At 45.8% G+C, this 17,130-nt stretch overlaps 1 protein-coding gene across 1 annotated transcript; it reads left to right on the forward strand.

Annotated features, from left to right (window-relative positions):
- Positions 1–3,967: 3,967 nt before the first annotated feature.
- LOC132386837 (probable G-protein coupled receptor 139) lies at positions 3,968–13,371 on the forward strand (the record flags this gene model as incomplete). The annotated part of the gene is made up of 3 exons (XM_059959180.1): positions 3,968–4,102; positions 5,366–6,197; positions 13,295–13,371. Coding segments are annotated over exons 1-3 (976 nt in total), but the record flags the coding sequence as incomplete, so codon positions are not given.
- Positions 13,372–17,130: the final 3,759 nt, after the last annotated feature.

The raw sequence follows: 17,130 nt of genomic DNA on the forward strand, positions 1-17,130 counted from the left end.
AGAGGAATCAGAACGCATGGCCGAAGTTCTGCCGTCACGAAGAGGTCTGCCAGAATTCACACTGAGCACCCCGGGGTTTAGATCTGACGTGGTAAATGCTGTCAGTCAGTGGGCAACGTCTCAAAGAGAGTTAAATGATTGCGTCCAACATCGTCACGTTTGTCAACACGCTACGAGCAGACAAAGTGTATGTAGATCCGTTTTAAAATGTTGCGTTTACTGTGTCCTATGAGTTGGTATCAATGCTGTGATGTATTTAACTGCTCAGGGAGCATACGTATATCTGGATATATCTCCTTGTTTCACTTAATTTTCCTGACCGTTCCAAATTACTGCTAAAATATCTGGCCTAATTTGTCTAACAACACGGCCCATTGCTCTAACATGAACTGCCACCGATGACTTCTTCAAATTTTACAGTTGTCTGCCATCCTTTGCTAAAATGACATTTGCGAGTTCCTTCCTGATGCCACTGAAATTTGGGTTTGCACCTTTTTGATCGTTGACTTGAATGTCTGTTCTTTCGTTTCTGTCTAACAACCCGGGAGCCGGCAGAGCGCTGGTCAGTGGCACCAAACGCTTCCACAGTGACATGTAACAGACTTGGACAGTCACATTTCTAGAGACACATCACAAGATTTACCCAACCTGACCCGTCGGCACATGCAGTCCTTGCTAGCAATATTAAGGAGAATAAATACACCATGGATTACACTCAGCTAATATTTGTATACCTTGCTCTGACTTCCCGACATATTTCCAGCTCTACTTCCTGCTAACGACTGGGTGTACTGTTGTGTTTTCCCATCATTGTGATCTCCTTGAAATTTTTCCGTCATTTATCCTGTATTTTGATAACTGTATGTGTTAATCACCTTCTCCTGTATTGCTACAATAAACCCTACTGCTTATGGGAAGCGGTCTCCAACTCCGAGCCAGGCGTGTGAAGCTTCCTTGTCAGCATCTACTTTGAACAGATCCTGGGGATGTCTTCCATGGAGAGTCATGCTCTTCCAGTGGTTAACGTTTCCTTACATAGTGATAATTTAGTTCTTTCCCCTGGGCTGTGTTGAGTTCTCTTTTTATCAGAATTGCACATTCTGGCGTGATGTGCTGAAATCTGTTTTCCTTGGTAAAAATATACCCTTAGAAGTTTGATCTGAGTGTTGTGTAGATTTTCAATGTCTCTTGATTTAGTTTTACTGATGAAGGAGCATAAAACCTCAAATCATCCATGTATCGAATGTAGATCTCTGTATAGCTCATTTCGTTGTTTGTGATGTGATGCCGACTATTCGTCCTATTCAGTAAATTAGAGAGTGGGTTTCAAGCTAGACAGAGCCATTGTGGACTTGGAGAGTTGTCTTCGAAAATGACTCTGTTTATTTTGATAGCAGCGGTTGTTCCTTTTTGGTTGTTAATAAGTTGAGTGATTATAGAACGCAAAGCTTCATCAGATGTAGAAGGAATTTCACAAGTATTGGATGTAGTTTATATATATCAAGAACTTCTCTTAACCATGTGTGTGGGACAGAGTCAAATGTTTTAAGGTAGTCAATATAGCAACATGGATGATTTCTGCTTTTCCCCGGCATGATTTAGAGTTATGGAGTCTATCATCAGTTGTTCCTTACATCATTTCATACCCCCTACGAGATCCGTTCTGATCTTCGATAAGTGTATTGTGGTAACCTAGGTGAGAGATCATTAGTTGTGAGATACGTAATGTTCCAATTTTATACATGGTATTATTATTATTTATTTGTTTTCTTTTTGAATTTGCAGGGTTTGTTGTTTTGTGCACATTGTTTGTCTGTCTTGTTTCCACGGTTACTCGACTTATTATGTCAGAAAGAAAATTATTCTCAGGTTGCATGTATATGGTAACGTATAGTTACTTTGAAAATAAATTTACTCTGAACTTTGAATGTGATCATCCCCGATTAAACTGATCTGAGGGGACCGGATGGTTTTCTTTCCGTGGCGATGTCCTCCTGTGAACTACAGTGATGTTCTCCACACTCAATCGTGCAAATCTCTTCCTTTGCTAATTTCATCTTCATCAGCGCATTCACAGCCTGGAAGCCTGAGCAGCGAGTCGTACCCATCCATCAACCAAGTATCCAACCTAGTTACCATTCACATCCACCTGCAGGTCACGGGATTCACTGGTCACACTGCCTCACTGAGGAAGAAAATGACTTCAGTAGTTTTAAAAATAATCCCGTGCTTTCCTTACGTATATGGCGAATAAACTCTCCTGTGTCATCAAGCGGGTAGCGGTATCGATTATAAACGACGTTTCAATGAAAACTTCTGCCATCTTCTTCAAGGATAATGCCTGGGCATGTCTAGCCCCGTGATATCTTTACCCCTGTATTCCGGACCTCCTTATTGGTTAATCCTCATCCAATCAGTTTTCCGCTCTGCCACCTTGTCGAATACAATCGAATTCCAGTTCCGATTTTGCCTTTGTTGAAAAACGTTTCCTCCGGTTCATTTCAATGGCTTCGTTTATCAGGCCGAACCAAAAGCCATTAGGGCGGCACGGTAGTTTTGTGCTGTCGAAGTCAATCATATGGCTAATGGAAATGCAATACTCTCTTACCACCGATTTCTCTGTGTAACCCAAACGGATGCACCCTCTGTACTCCTCGATAAGCGTTTCCACCGTGCATCCCGACTGGCCGACACATGGAATCCTGAAAATACAGTCGATCAGAGTTCCCAAACCACGTTTGACCCGCATAAGCAGTTCCTCGACTTTCCTTACAGTTTTGTGGGTGGTATTAATCGGGTATTTCTTCAGGATCCTGACGATTCTTCCAGAAATCGTGGAAATATTGGAGAGATAAACATTAGCGCTGGGGTCCTCTTCGTTATTAGTTTTCCTTGTTTTTTTCTGACAACCTCTTTAAGGGTCCGATTAATTTAATTCTACCTGTAACCATTCTGTAGAAACGACGTGCGTCAACGTCCTATTTCCTCGGGGAGACCCTCCGGCTCCGAAGTAGTAGAAACAGTCGCTCTACGTTCAGACACGTGATGCTGGCTGGTATTGTTGAGGGCTGGAGAAGACGGAATCTGACAGGACAGGGAGTGTATCAGGGAAGAAGCGGCAACAGGGAGAGATCGTAGGCAAGCAAGGAGCAGAGTAAGAGGCCAGAGTGGGTAAATAAAGAAGAGGAGAGGGATAGCGGAATGGAAAAAAACTGAACGTTTGACATATCCATATTCATGTCATAAGATTAGAGGTACCCTAAGCGGAATATAAATCGTTAATATGCCCAGCCTGAGGGTGATCACATTGTGGCAGAAAGGGCGGTTACGGACCGACACGTCCGTCCGGGAATGGGGATAGGAAATGAAAGGAATGGCCGCTGGGAAATACCGCTTTTGTTAATGGAGCTGAGGAGCTCGACGAAGCATAAATCAATTTAAAGAAATGTCTCGGCCAGGAATGTCGCCAGATTTTTTATTTCCAATGATGCAGCCTAATCCGTTGATTTCTTCCAGCATTTGCTATGTTTTGTAATTAATTTGATTAACGGATTGCATGCGTTCAGTATCTTCTTAATCCTGGATGTGATATTAGTTTAAGGCTCTTAAAAATATTACAGGAACGTACAAACAACGGGTTCCCAGAGTGAAACAGAGCTGACCAAAAACAATACGGCTTTGGCATATGTTGACAAAGGATACAGAGTCCAAAAATAGACAAAATCAACAATGAGAATCATGAAACAGAGAGATGAGCCTGAGAGTGTTTCACAACAACGTTCACTGACTTCTCCAATCGTCATTTCTCTGTCTTTGAGATTTTGCAATTTCCCGTCAAGCTTTCCATTGGGATTTTACTTGAATTACATCATGTTTATTTTTACCCCAGCTGTTGGGAGACACGTCAGCCTTGTGTGGATCTGAATATTCAGCGTGCTGGAGCGAGTATAAATGAATGACCGTGGAGATTCATCAGCTCCGAGTTTCTTCAGCGAGATCGCGGGCAGCTGGAAGACAGGCTGAATCTCACACAACATGCTTGAAACATTTTTCCGTGTGAGAAAGATATGGTACATGGTCATTGCCGTTATTGGTGTTCCCGGTAAGAACAGAGGCGAAGTAGGTTTTTTAATTCTGTGTGCACGGTCTTTGGACTCGTTCTATTACCGACAGCGCTGTGATGCCGGTGTCAAAATTCCGTGTTCGAGACTTCCTTACAGTTTAATCAGTGGCCTCGATTGAAATAAACTTGAGGTTGAAACAGATGGAGAATGGATGATCGGGAGCCATGGACTCATTTTGCGGATTCGTGGCGGGCAGTTTTGATTTGTCAAAGCAAAGCCGCTGTGAAAGTAAATCCTGCGCTTGTGACCTTTGCGGGATACATGGTGTTACGCCGTAGAAATAACGGAACAGATTTTCCTGGTGAGATTGACGGGAGAACTCTGGACATCAGTTGCGTGTGAGACTCTGAACCATCGGGAGTTTTGAAAGTACATAGAAGGGAGTATGTGTGTTCTAGTGGACCAGGTGTTGCTTCCGCGCCCCATTCCCCATGAGGTGAAGAGGGAGTGAAGCGCCAACATGGCTTTGTCCTTTATTGGGCAGACGGGGTAAGGTACATGCGATACTCCGCCCTGGAAAAATAAGCGCCGTAGCGATTAGAATAATGCTGCAGTAATTTGGAGAAACCCCTAAAAGAAGCAGATGTTTTAATATAATTTCATGGTCTTTCCTTTGGAAATTGGATGGTTTAGCCACTAACCTGCACAATACCTGAAGCGATCAGCAGGTCAGGCAGAATCTTTAAACACGAAATTGGGAGCTTTCTGATCGGAAACTTTGACTACATGTGAAGGAACCCCGGACAAGAGTGGCGCACCCGGTGGGGAGGGGGTGACAAATGGGCAGCCGAGGAGGAGTCGAAGTGTTGCAATGGGGGAAATAGATTTGCTTTGAAATTTGAAGTTTGCAAGTGAGCAACTTCGTTGTATTTTAGGGTGCCAGAACATAGGGGCCGGGAACGCGGCAATCACCATTGCTGAGGAAGTTGCGGAGGTGTCCTTGTTTTACACATCTGTGGAAAACCTGATTGTGGGAGATTTATATTGATTTCCTCAAAGCGCCCTCGGTGATCAGTTGACAATTCCTCTCTCCCAAACTCTGCTCTTCTTCCACTAAAGTGTACAGTGCATCTTCGCCCAGCAGACACGCGTTTGCGGCCGCTGCACCTCCTGCTTTACACCTTTTAAACATCCAGAAATGAGTTGTCTGCAAAGATTAACAGTTTCCAGCTTATATCTGTTTTGAAACCTAAGGGGAAACGAGACAGTAATTCAGTCATTCTTCCTTGTTGTTCCTCCAGTGAATTTAGTGGCGATTGCAATCCTGTCCCGGGGAAAGTGCGGACTCTCCACCTGTACCACTCGCTACCTGGTAGCCATGGCGACGGCGGATCTACTAACTATCATATTTGCGGTCATATTTTGGCGAGTCAGTTATTATTACTTCCCCGGAACTTTCCTGGACATCACTCCCGTGTGTACTATGATCTCTGTTCTGGGAGAGGCAGCCACAGATTGTTCTGTCTGGTTCACCGTCAGCTTTACATTTGATCGCTTTGTAGCCATCTGTTGGCAGAAGCAGAAAACAAAATATTGCACCGGGAAAACTGCGGCTGTGGTTCTGACAACAACCGGTGTTCTGCTCTGTTTTGAAAATGTGCCCTACTTATTTAAGTATCGTCCTGTGAAAGTGATTGTCAATATCCCCTGGGACTGTATTCCAAAGCCCGGGTCCTTTACGGATCCTGGATGGGTGGGCTACAGATGGCTTTCTAAACTTCTAACACCATTACTCCCGTTCGTGTTAATACTACTGCTCAATGCTCTGACAGTCAGACACATTTTGGTGACTAGTCGCGTCCGTAAGGGGCTGAGGGGTCAGAGCAAGGCGGAGAACCGCAGTGACCCGGAGATGGAGAGCAGGAGGAGGTCTGTGATCTTACTTCTCACCATCTCCGGGAGCTTCATCATCTTGTGGTCGGTAAATGTTGTCGAATTCCTTTATTATATCATTGCCGGGTTGGATCAGAATAATTACAACGATTCGGAATACATATTTCAACACACCGGATACATGCTGATGATATTAAGTTGCTGCACAAACACGTTTATTTATGGGGTAACTCAGTCCAAGTTCAGAGAGCAGTTCATCAGCGCAGCGAAATATCCACTCGCACCAATTATTCAACTAACTACTAAAGAAAATATCTAAGCTCTTCTCAGAGTCAGTAGCAGTGTTTTCCATATTGAGACAACAGAACCGGCTGACATCGGGTAACGTGGTGGTGGCGAGAATAAAACTGTTTTAGAGCCCGAGAGGCACAGCACGGGATCGGACCCTTCAGCTCCCGCAGCTCGCGTACCCCTCCTCCCACCTAAATTTAATCTCATCATACCTTATATATTTAAAACAAATATTTTTCACAACATTCCCGCTCTCGTCACAGCCCCACCCCTTTGGATAATGAGAGAGCGGGTTTGGATCAGAGGACATTAAAGACCAAGTCAGCCGAAATGCAACTCATTCGTTACTTTAGTCGTTTGCAGAAGAATGAAATGAAAACAAGGAAATGAAAGGTCCACACGAATTTACAGTAAACCTTGCGCTTGTCCTTTGTATTAGATAAACCTTTTATGGAGAAATGTTTAACACAACAGATCTAGTGCATTCTGCTTATAATTGTGCTGATTTCTTTGGTAAAACCCAGTGCGTACTCTTCTTCAAGGAGAGAACGTCGCCTCACTTCCGGATTTCTAATGATTTTCCATCCGAATAAACTGCATGTTGAATCTCCACTGCACTCACTCCAGTACAATCGTATATTTATTGTGATTCTTTTTCTCAGTTAAAGCTGGTAAAACTTCAGATATCAACAGAAATAATCACACTCATTTCTCTATTGTTATAAACTTTCGGACTATTCCACCTATCTTTAGTACGGTCGCCTTTGGGAGATTTACATAAATATAGCCGGGTAGGCCTAATTGTTTAATGCGATCGCGTTGTGTCTTTGGGGTGATACCAGTTGTAGATGTTACTGTTGGGACAATGTTTACCCCCTTCGTCTACCATAGACTTTCAATTTCCTCTTTCAAGTCAGGATATTTCTGATATTAGTGATTTCTGTAAATTATGTGTTATTTGGTGTGGCTTCATCAATTAAGTTCGTTTGTCTTGCTCGTTTATCCTGTGATATTATACCCCAACGGACATCATGGATCTGTCGTCATATAATTGTAGGACTCTCACTCTAAAACTGGATCAGGACAGTATTTGTACTAATATAGAGCACCTTCCATGAGTTTGATCAGTATTTAAAGCAAGATTTTGTGGAATGGTTCTTGCAACTAGATGGCGCTTGTGTCGCTACTCAGATTGAATTCAGCTGTAGCAGTATAGTTTCTGTTTGGCATTTTGTACATTTACTGCTTTGAATATGTTGGCCTTTTATTGTGGATTTTAGATATTTTTTGTGCACCACCAGATCTGAGTTGCCCAAGGAAAAACTCTGATTCCGGGAGTTGGTCTCCAACTTAGAGTGTGGCGTTGAATGCTTTCTTTGCGACACCTAGTCTGCTCACATCGTGAGGATGTCTTCCGTGGAGGGTCGAGTCTATCTGTGGTGCCAATATCCTCATATTTCTGGGCTGAGATTGTATTTTAGTTTCGTGTTGTGTACTTCTTAGCAGAATGTCAAAAGCTGGAACGAGTGTTGAATCCTGTTTTCGTTGATGAGATGATATCCCTACAAGATTGAATGTTAGCATGACAGAGGGAATGGAAATCCGCCAACACCCTGTCTGAATGTGTGTAGCTCCCTCACCTTCTTGCCTCCCCTCTCCACGGTGACGCTCACGTTCTCCGTCTCCGCTTTCCATCTTCTCGCTCCTCAGCACACCCTCATCTCTCAGTTTCACTCCTCCATCTTCTCCTGCCCTATTCTCCTCCTTTCCCCTCACAGTCAATGCTACCCCTACCTCCCTCTCGAACTTCTTTTCTCCCGTTTCTGTCCACAACCCCTCAGCCCCTTCACTGATTGACACTGAATCTCTCCGGGACTTCATGCGAGCAAAACACCCCATCCCTTTCAATGTGCAATGGTGAGAGAGAGAGAGAGAGAGAGAGAGAGAGAGAGGGAGAGAGAGAGAGAGAGAGAGAGAGAGAGAGAGAGAGAGAGAGAGAGAGAGAGAGAGAGAGAGAGAAGAGAGAGAGAGAGAGAGAGAGAGAGAGAGAGAGAGAGAGAGAGAGACTAGGAACAAAAAAGACGGGGGTAGAGAAAAAAAAGAGGAAGAGAGAGACTGGGTGAGAAGGGGACGTTCCGGAGGACAGACGGGGAGAGAAGCAGGTGAGAGAAACAGAGCGGAGATTATGGTGGGAAATCAGATCGACGTGCGATAGCAAAAAACGGGGAGCTAAAGACAGTGGCCGTGGAAGAAAGACGTGTAGAGAGAGGGTGGGGGTGCATAGGGGAGGGGAAAGAGACGGCGGTAGGAAAGAAGGAAAAAGACGGGATGAGCGGGGGAGAAGGGGCAGGGTATAAATCTGAGGGGAAAATAACTCTTGGCGGAGTAATATTGGGGAGAACGAGACGAAGAGAGATAGAGAGACAGGCAATAGGACCGGCAATGGGAGAGATAAGGGATGAGAGGTACTGGGTTGAGAAAGGCATTAAGGGGTAGAGAGGGAGATTGTGGAATGAGATAGCGTGGGGAAGGTAGGAACGATGGAGATACAGACGAGAGAGTGGGAGAGAGATTCGGCAGCGATAAAGGGGGAGACGGGGAGAGACAGTTGGAGACGAGATACTCCAGGGAGAGAGTGAAGCATGGGGTGAGAGAAAGAAGGCAGAGAGAAGCTGACATGGAATGCGCAGGGCAGAGAGAGAAGGAGAGACTGGGAGAGGAGAGACTGGAGAAAGAATGGTACTTGGGAATACAGAATCTGGGAGTGAGTTTGGAGTGATGAGGAGAGAGACAGGAGGGCGGAGGAGTGAGATAGGTAGAGGGAAAGGTGGGGAAGAAAGCGGCCGAGAAAGACTAGAGGCAGTGGAAGTCAAAAGATCTAGGGTGGGGTGAGAAATTTCAGATGGGGAGACAGATCGTAGTTAGGATGGAAATTGGCAGAGATCCAGAAGGGGAACGACCGGGATAAAGAGAGAGACACAGACGGCGGTGGAGACGGAGGTAGAGAGAGAGACGTGCGGAAGAGAGACTACGGGGGTAGAGAGAGAGAGAGAGAGAAGTGCCGAAGAGAGACTGCAGACAGAGATGATGGGGGCCTAGCGAGTGACTGGGGGGCGAGAGTCTTCTAGAGGACCGTGACGCGGGTAGAAAGAGAGACTCGTGGAAGCGAGAGACCGGGGTTGCGGAGTGAATCGGGTGAGTGCCTAGGTCAGCAAGTGTTTTAGAGACTGATGGGGGGGGGGTGGTCGGGGAGAGATGGGGGATACAGAGAGTCGGGAGATAAAAAAGACTGGGTAAGGAAATAGACACTGGGGTTTGAGGGAGCGACTGGGATGAGGTGGGTGGTGTGAGATCGAGAACAGGCTGTACATATGTACAACGAGCAGCTGGAGGGCTTTTCGTCTCGTGGGGCATATTGGGATTGCAGAGTATCCATTCAAAAATCCTTTTGAAGCATCCAACTCTTACCGCTTCGCTGACCTCTCCAACACCATCTCTTTGACCTCACTCCTTCCCACATCGATTCCGTGATATCACTTTCTCCAACCCGATTTCGCGAATGCCAATCGCCCTTCCTCAATCTGTGCCGTCCTCCCTCTCTCCCGCCGCTGTGATCACATCTCCCGCCTCACGTTACGTATGCGCGGATTAGTCTGGTCAAACACTTGTACCGAGTCACGTAAGTACAGGGACACACTGGGCAGTTAACAATGTCGGTGCTACGAACCGAACCCACCGAGACGAACAACATGGACTCTCGAAAGCCCGCGCCAATACAGCACCTCCGACGGGCAAGAGGCCCAATCGATACACACCCCGCTCTATCGAACAGCCACATGCGCACCTGCCACTTTGTCACAGTTCACATCCTTCCACTGCACTTCTTCCCATCTCCACGATACCTTCTCTTCCATCCTCCGACCTCTGACCTCTTCTTGATGTCTTTAACTGTTTATGGAATAACACAAACAGAAGACGTGTGTAAAATATGATAATATTAATATTTTATTGTGATTTACTCTGTTCCAGCAGCTTCCATTTATAAACAGGGAACCCATACTTATCCCACAGACCTGTGTCAGTCTCCAAACTCATTGCCCCACTCTTTCCCTACAGCTCGTGTAAAACCTCGAACTCATCACCCTGTCCCTCGCTCTCGCCACAGTCCGTGCCAGTCACCGAGCTAATCACACTGTCCCACTTTCTCCACACAGCCTGTGTCAATCCCCAGATTAATCCCACGTCCCCGTTCTCTTTCCAAAGGCCCACGTCAGTCCCCAAATTAATTCCACTGCCCCTCTCTCGCTCTGCAGTCCGATTCAGTTTTCGAACTAATTACCCTGCCCCAGTCTCACCACACAGACCGTGTCTGTCCCTGGACTGATCCCACGGTTCCACTCTCTTCCGACAGGCGCACGACAGTCCCCAAACTAATTCCACTGCCCCTCTCTCTCTCCCCACTGTTCTTGTCAGTCTCCAAACTAAGAAGCCTGGCCCACTACCGCCAAGAGACAGCGTCAGACCTCGAAACATACGGTCCCTTTATCTACCCACAGACCCTTCAGCCTCGATCCATTATCTCCACACAACTCTGTTTTAGTTTCTAAAGCAATGAGTTGAGGGAAGTGCAATTGCAGTGGCATGCAAAAGTCCAGGCACCCCGGGACAAAATTTCTGATACTGTGAACAGCTAAGAGAGTAGAAGATGACCTGCTTCGAACAGACATAAAGTTAAAGATGACGCAGATCTTTAAGCAAGATTATTTCCAACTTTACAGTTCCGAAATAATGACAAAGGAAAAGGGCCCAAAGCAAAGATTTTGACAGGCGGGATAGTGGCGATAATAAACCGGATTCTGATTCTGACTCTGATCAGCACTCACGAGAACACCGCTACACTCTGTGAGTATCCCAGCACTACTCACCCAGGGACAAATATCACCACACACCTCAATATTGACCCCGATCTGCCGTTCAGTGCCGATCCAATGAAATTAATCCCATAACTCACGACCCATTAATTTATTACTGCAACGAGTATCTAGTCACAGTGTAAGCCCCTTCTTGTATGCTATTCAATTCAGACCATGTAATACATGAGCATTTCGTTACGACCAATCATATAAGTTATATTTCCAATGAAGGCGCCGGACAGTTCGTCAGATATGTTAATCCGACGACCTACCTCACGGTCAACAGCCCTACCAACTTTATGCATCTGCAAAACAATTGTCATTGCCGGTACAAATGTAATGAATGCAGATGCTCTGTCGTTTTAAGCATTTTCACCAGTCTAGGGATCGTGTGCTTGGTGATTGAATTACTTTGCGTCAGACCAGCGCGAACCTTGACTGGAGCTGGGTTACCACGTGACGGGCTGCACCAACGCTAGAAGAACACTGTCGGTCCGGCAGCGTCTATGGAACTGAATCGGCCCTTCATGTTTCAGGCCCAAACCTACCACAGAACTGGAGTAAGATGGAAGAAGATGCCAGAATAGGAATGGTTAGGAGAGCGGGAGGAGGACAAGCCGGAAGATGATGTGTGAAGCAGTGTAGTTGGAGAAAGGTGATCAAATAAGAGGCTGGAAGGTGATTAGCGGAAAAGGCAGAGTGCTTGAGAAGAAAGAATCTGATCGGAGAGGAGAGTGGATCATGGGAGAAAGGGAATGAGTAGGGGGGTCGGTGGGGGTGGATGACAGACAGATGAGGAGAAGAGTAGGAATCCAGCGTGCAGAAATGCAGAAGAGGGAAGGGAGAAATTTCGGAAGATGGAGATTTCCATGTCCATGCCATAAGATTGGAGGTTATTTGACGGAATAAAAGGTGTTACTCCTCCAGTGTGAGAGTGGCCATATCGTGGCAGAATAGGGGGCTATAACCATGTCGGACCGGAAATGGAAACGGTTGGCTACTGGAATAGTTTGTCGTTGTAGCTGAGGTGCTCGACGACGCGTTCATTTATTAGAAAATGGGTCTCGGCGAGAGCGATTACTGTTCATACACTTCCACAGATGCTGCCTGACCTGTTCACTTCCTCCAGCATTCTGTGTCTGTGCTGCAATTCATTCGATGAACGGTTTGGTGCGTTGACTATCTTCGTAAGCCTGGATGCGATATTAGTTTAGGCCCCTTCACTATATACAGCGACATAAAAACAACTTAATCTGTTTTATATTATACTATTGTAATATCTATCACCGGAACAGTTCTCAGTGAAACAGATCAGCCAATGACAATAAAGCATTGGTCTATGATGTCCATGTCCATGGAGCCAATGAACGACATGATCAACTATAACAATCATGAAACCAAGAGGTGAGTCCGAGCGTGTTTCGCAACAACATTCACCGACGTAGAATCGGCTTTCAGATGTTGCAATTTCGTGTCAAGCTACCCTTACCTCATCACAAATGGGATTTTAATTGAATTACCTCATGTTTATTTTTGCCACAGCTGTTGCAAGACACGTAGGCCTTGTGTAGTATCGAATATTCAGTGTGCTGGAGCGAGTATAAATGAATGACCACCAGCTCAGAGTTTCTTCAGCGAGATCGCGGGCAGATGGAAGACAGGCTGAATCTCACACAGCATGCTTGAAACATTTTTCCTTGTGAGAAAGATATACTTCTTGATCACTGCCGTTATTGGCGTCCTTGGTAAGGACAGAGGCGAACTAACATTTGCTGTTCTGTGTGCGCGGTCTTTGGAGTCGTTCAGTTACCGTCAGCATCGTGATACCGGTGTATCAGTGAGTGCGGTGCAGACATTGTAACAAAGCTCTGTGTTCATTCAGAAGATCCCTTGCAGTTTGATCCGTGACCTCGACTCAAAATAAACCGGCAGCTGAAACAGCTGCAGAGCGGAAGATAGATCCATTTTGTCGATTCATTACAGACAGTTTTGATTTATCAGTGCAAAGCCTCTGTCAAAGTACACGCCGATAATCCAGCGCGATCGGTATCTTTACGGACAGCTTGGTGATATTCCGTATCAACGGCATAAAATACTTTACATTCAGATTTATCGTATTGCGTTGTGTTCCAGGAAATTGCTTCAGGTTGGAAGGGAATGTGGGAAGCGGATCACCGGCGGGATTCAGAGGAGAACGGTAGACATCGCTTGTGAGTTAGACTCCGAACAATCGTGAGATTAGAAAGGCAATTAAGGGTCTGTGTGCATTTTAGTGCACTAGGGACTTTGCCGCGTCCAACAATGCATGTAGTGAAAAGGGAGTTAAGACCCATTCCAGACGGGGTAATGTACATGTGATACTCCGCTCTGGAACAATAGGCATCGCAGCATTTACAATGATACTGCAGTACTTTTGGAAAATCCACTAAAGGAGGCAAATATTTTGAAAAGCATACATTGGCTTTCCTTTGTAAATTGGATGTTCAAAATACAGACAGAATCATTAAAATTGGGAAATAGAACTTCCTGATTGCAATCGACCACGGTCAAGCTAGTTGTAGTATTTTAAAGAAGCGAGCTAAGAGAGATCTCCGTCAAACGGGGGTTGAGGAGCAGCCGAAGACATGCGAACGGGAGGCCCAAGCGGAGGGAGAAAGGTTTCGCTCCTTGGGGCGATCCCAGAACATATGTGACGGAAATTTAGCAAACATCGTAGCAGAGAAATCGCCGAGGTATCCAAGCTTCATAGATGTCAAAAACCTGATGGTTGAAGATTTATAATGATTTCTCCAAACCAAAGAACATACAATATTTCGTTTACAATGCCTCCTTCCCAAACCCTGCTCCTCTTCCAGGATCGAGTCGCATTGCCATTCACCCAGCATGTATTTGTACGAGGCATCTGCAATCCCAATTTACACCTGTTAAAACCCAGAAATGCGTTTCCTGTAAACTTTGATTTTTCTCTATTTTCATTACATCTCTGCGCTGAGACTCGTGGTGCGGCGTGACAGTAATTCACTCATTCTTTCTGCTGTTTCTCCAGTGAATTTAGTGGCGATTGTGATCCTGTCTCGCGGAAAGTGCGGCCTCTCCACCTGCACCACTCGCTACCTGGTGGCTATGGCAACGGCGGATCTACTTTCAGGTTATACTGGGGCGGGTTTTTAATTATTACTTGCCCGGGACGTTTCTGGACATAACCACCATATGCAGTGTGAACTATGTCCCGTTGAGGGCTGCCACAGATTGTTCTGTCTGGTTCACCGTCACATTCACGTCTGATCGGTTTGTCGCCATATGTTGCCAGAAGCTGAAAGCAAAATATTGCACCGGCAAAACTGCGACTGTTGTTTTGACAACAACCGGCGTTCTTTTCTTCTGTAAAAATGTGCCCTATTTCTTCATGTATCGACCTATGAAAGTAATTGACAGTATACCGTGGGGCTGCATTCGCAAATCGAGCTACTATACGGATACCGGGTGGGTGGGATATAGCTGGCTTTCTACCGTTCTAGCGCCATTACTCCCGTTCGTGTTAATACTACTGCTCAACGCTCTGACAGTCAGACACATTTTAGTGGCTAGTCGCGTCCGTAAGGGGCTGAGGGGACATAACAAGGTGGAGAACCGCAGTGACCCGGAGATGGAGAGCAGGAGGAGGTCTGTGATCTTACTTCTCTCCATCTCCGGAAGCTTCATCATCCTGTGGTCGGTAAAAGTTGCCGAATTCCTTTATTACATCATCGCCGGATTGGATCAGAATAGTTACAACGATTCGGAATACATATTTCAACACACCGGATACATGCTGATGATATTAAGTTGCTGCACAAACACGTTTATTTATGGGGCAACTCAGTCTAAGTTCAGAGAGCAGTTCATCAGAGCAGTGAAATATCCGCTCACGTCAATTATTCAACTGATTAACAAACAAACTACCTAAGTTCTTCCCAGAGGCTGGGGCAGTTTTTGTTTCCCATCTCGACACGACAGAACTGACGGTCATCGGTGAACGAGGCAGCTGCGAGAGTGGTTGAGAGCCCGAGCGAGACCCAGATCCGGAACAGACTGTTCGGTAACTGCAGCCGCCGGCTTCCACCTCCCACCGATCATTAAACTCAAACCACCTTCTATTTGTATGTTTCACCACATTTCCGCTGCCGTTACCGCCACACGTCTATCGATAACAAATCCGGCCCTCCGGTGTAAATGCTCACAAGGGATCGGCATATCCGTTGCTTCCCGGGGACGGAGAGGAACGGGAGCACCGAGCGGAAACACTGCCGGCACAAGGAGTACGGGCGGAATTCACACTGAGCGCACCGGAGACCAGCTCGGGACCGCTCCGTGCTCGCAGTGAGTGGACAACACCGCAGTGAGATTTAACTGTTCGCATCCAGCGTGTCCGCCAACACGCTTTGAGCAGACAACGTCCCTGTTTACAGATATTCAAACTTCAACATTCGTCTTCACCTGTACCCAGTGAGTTTGTATCATCTTCCTGGTGTGTTCACCTGCCCAGGGAATGTCTGCCGAAGGTCCGATTATAATTAAAGTTGACATATTACTTTGTGAGAAAAACACGTTTCCTCATTTCCCTGGATATTTGGCGGGGATGGGGGAGGTATAGGCATCCGTTAATCATTGTGAGACCATGCATTTGCTCCTTTGGAAGGCTTCCAGGGCGCAGGCCTGGGCAGGATTGTATGGAGGACCGGCAGTGCCCATGCTGCAACTCTCCCCTCTCCACACCACCGATGTTGTCCAAGGGAAGGGCAAGGGGCCGATACAGCTTGGCACCGCTGTCGTGTGGTTAAGCGCCTTGCTCAAAAACACAAAACGCTGCCTCAATTGAGACTCGAACTAGTGAGCTTCAGATCAGTAGACCAAAGCTTTAACCACTTGGCCACGCGCCTGCACGGGAGGAAGAGTAAAAAAAGACCCGTAATGACTTCTCAATTGACAAAAGCTTTCCATCTATTCTAGTGCTGTTTAGTGTTGTGGCGTTTTGGACAATTACATAAATATTGTTGTGTCGGCCTAATTGTTTAATATTATTGTGTAGTGACTTTAAGGTGGAAACAGTTGTGGATATTACTGTCGGTACCATACATACACTGTTCATACCATCGTCTATCCATTTTCTCCTTGAAGTCATATTATTTCTACTGTTTTCACATCTGGATTTCAGAATTTTGTGCATGTTTGGAATCGGTCCATGAAGGAAGTTGTTCTTGCTGGTGTGTCCTGTAATATTCCATCAGGAATGTTATTATGGATATGTAATAATAGATCGGTCCTCGTATCAATATGTACTCCGGCTCTCAGACTGAATGAGGATTGTATTGATAGTAATGGACCGTATCCTTCATGAGTTTGTGTTTCAAAGCAAGTTTTTGGTGAATGATGCTTGCTACTTGGTTCTGCCTGTGTGAGTAACCGGATTGAACTAAACTGTTGCAAGATCTCTGAATGTGTCGGATAGTTTCTGGATTCTCCTGGCATTTTCTCCTTTTGTCCTCTTGCTAGTCTTTAACTGTGTGATTTCATATTTTTTTTGTGTTAACACTGATCGTACTTTGCAGCAGATGGAATGGAAACCCCACAAGCACCCTGTTTTTGGATGTGTGCAACTCACTCACATTCCTCTTCCCTCCCCTCTCCACAGTGCTCTCGACTACTTCGTTTCTCCCTTCTACCCTACACCTCACCATTTTCCCAGCCCACTCCAACCCGTCAGCACACCCTCCTATCTCTCAGCCTTGTTCCTCCATCCTCTCTTATTCTCCTCTCACTGATGTCCTTCTCCTACCCCTGTCACACTCATCTCAACCCCATTTTCCCTCACTCTCACTTCCCATGTCCCCTTTCACCCTACAACCCTGCTCAATTCGGTTCAATTCAATTTAAATTTAACTGTCATTTATATATGAACACGCATTAACACAGACAGACAAGACAGCGTT

The sequence above is a fragment of the Hypanus sabinus genome, unplaced genomic scaffold (genome assembly GCF_030144855.1).
Source record: "Hypanus sabinus isolate sHypSab1 unplaced genomic scaffold, sHypSab1.hap1 scaffold_1338, whole genome shotgun sequence".
NCBI classification, from domain to species: domain Eukaryota; kingdom Metazoa; phylum Chordata; class Chondrichthyes; order Myliobatiformes; family Dasyatidae; genus Hypanus; species Hypanus sabinus.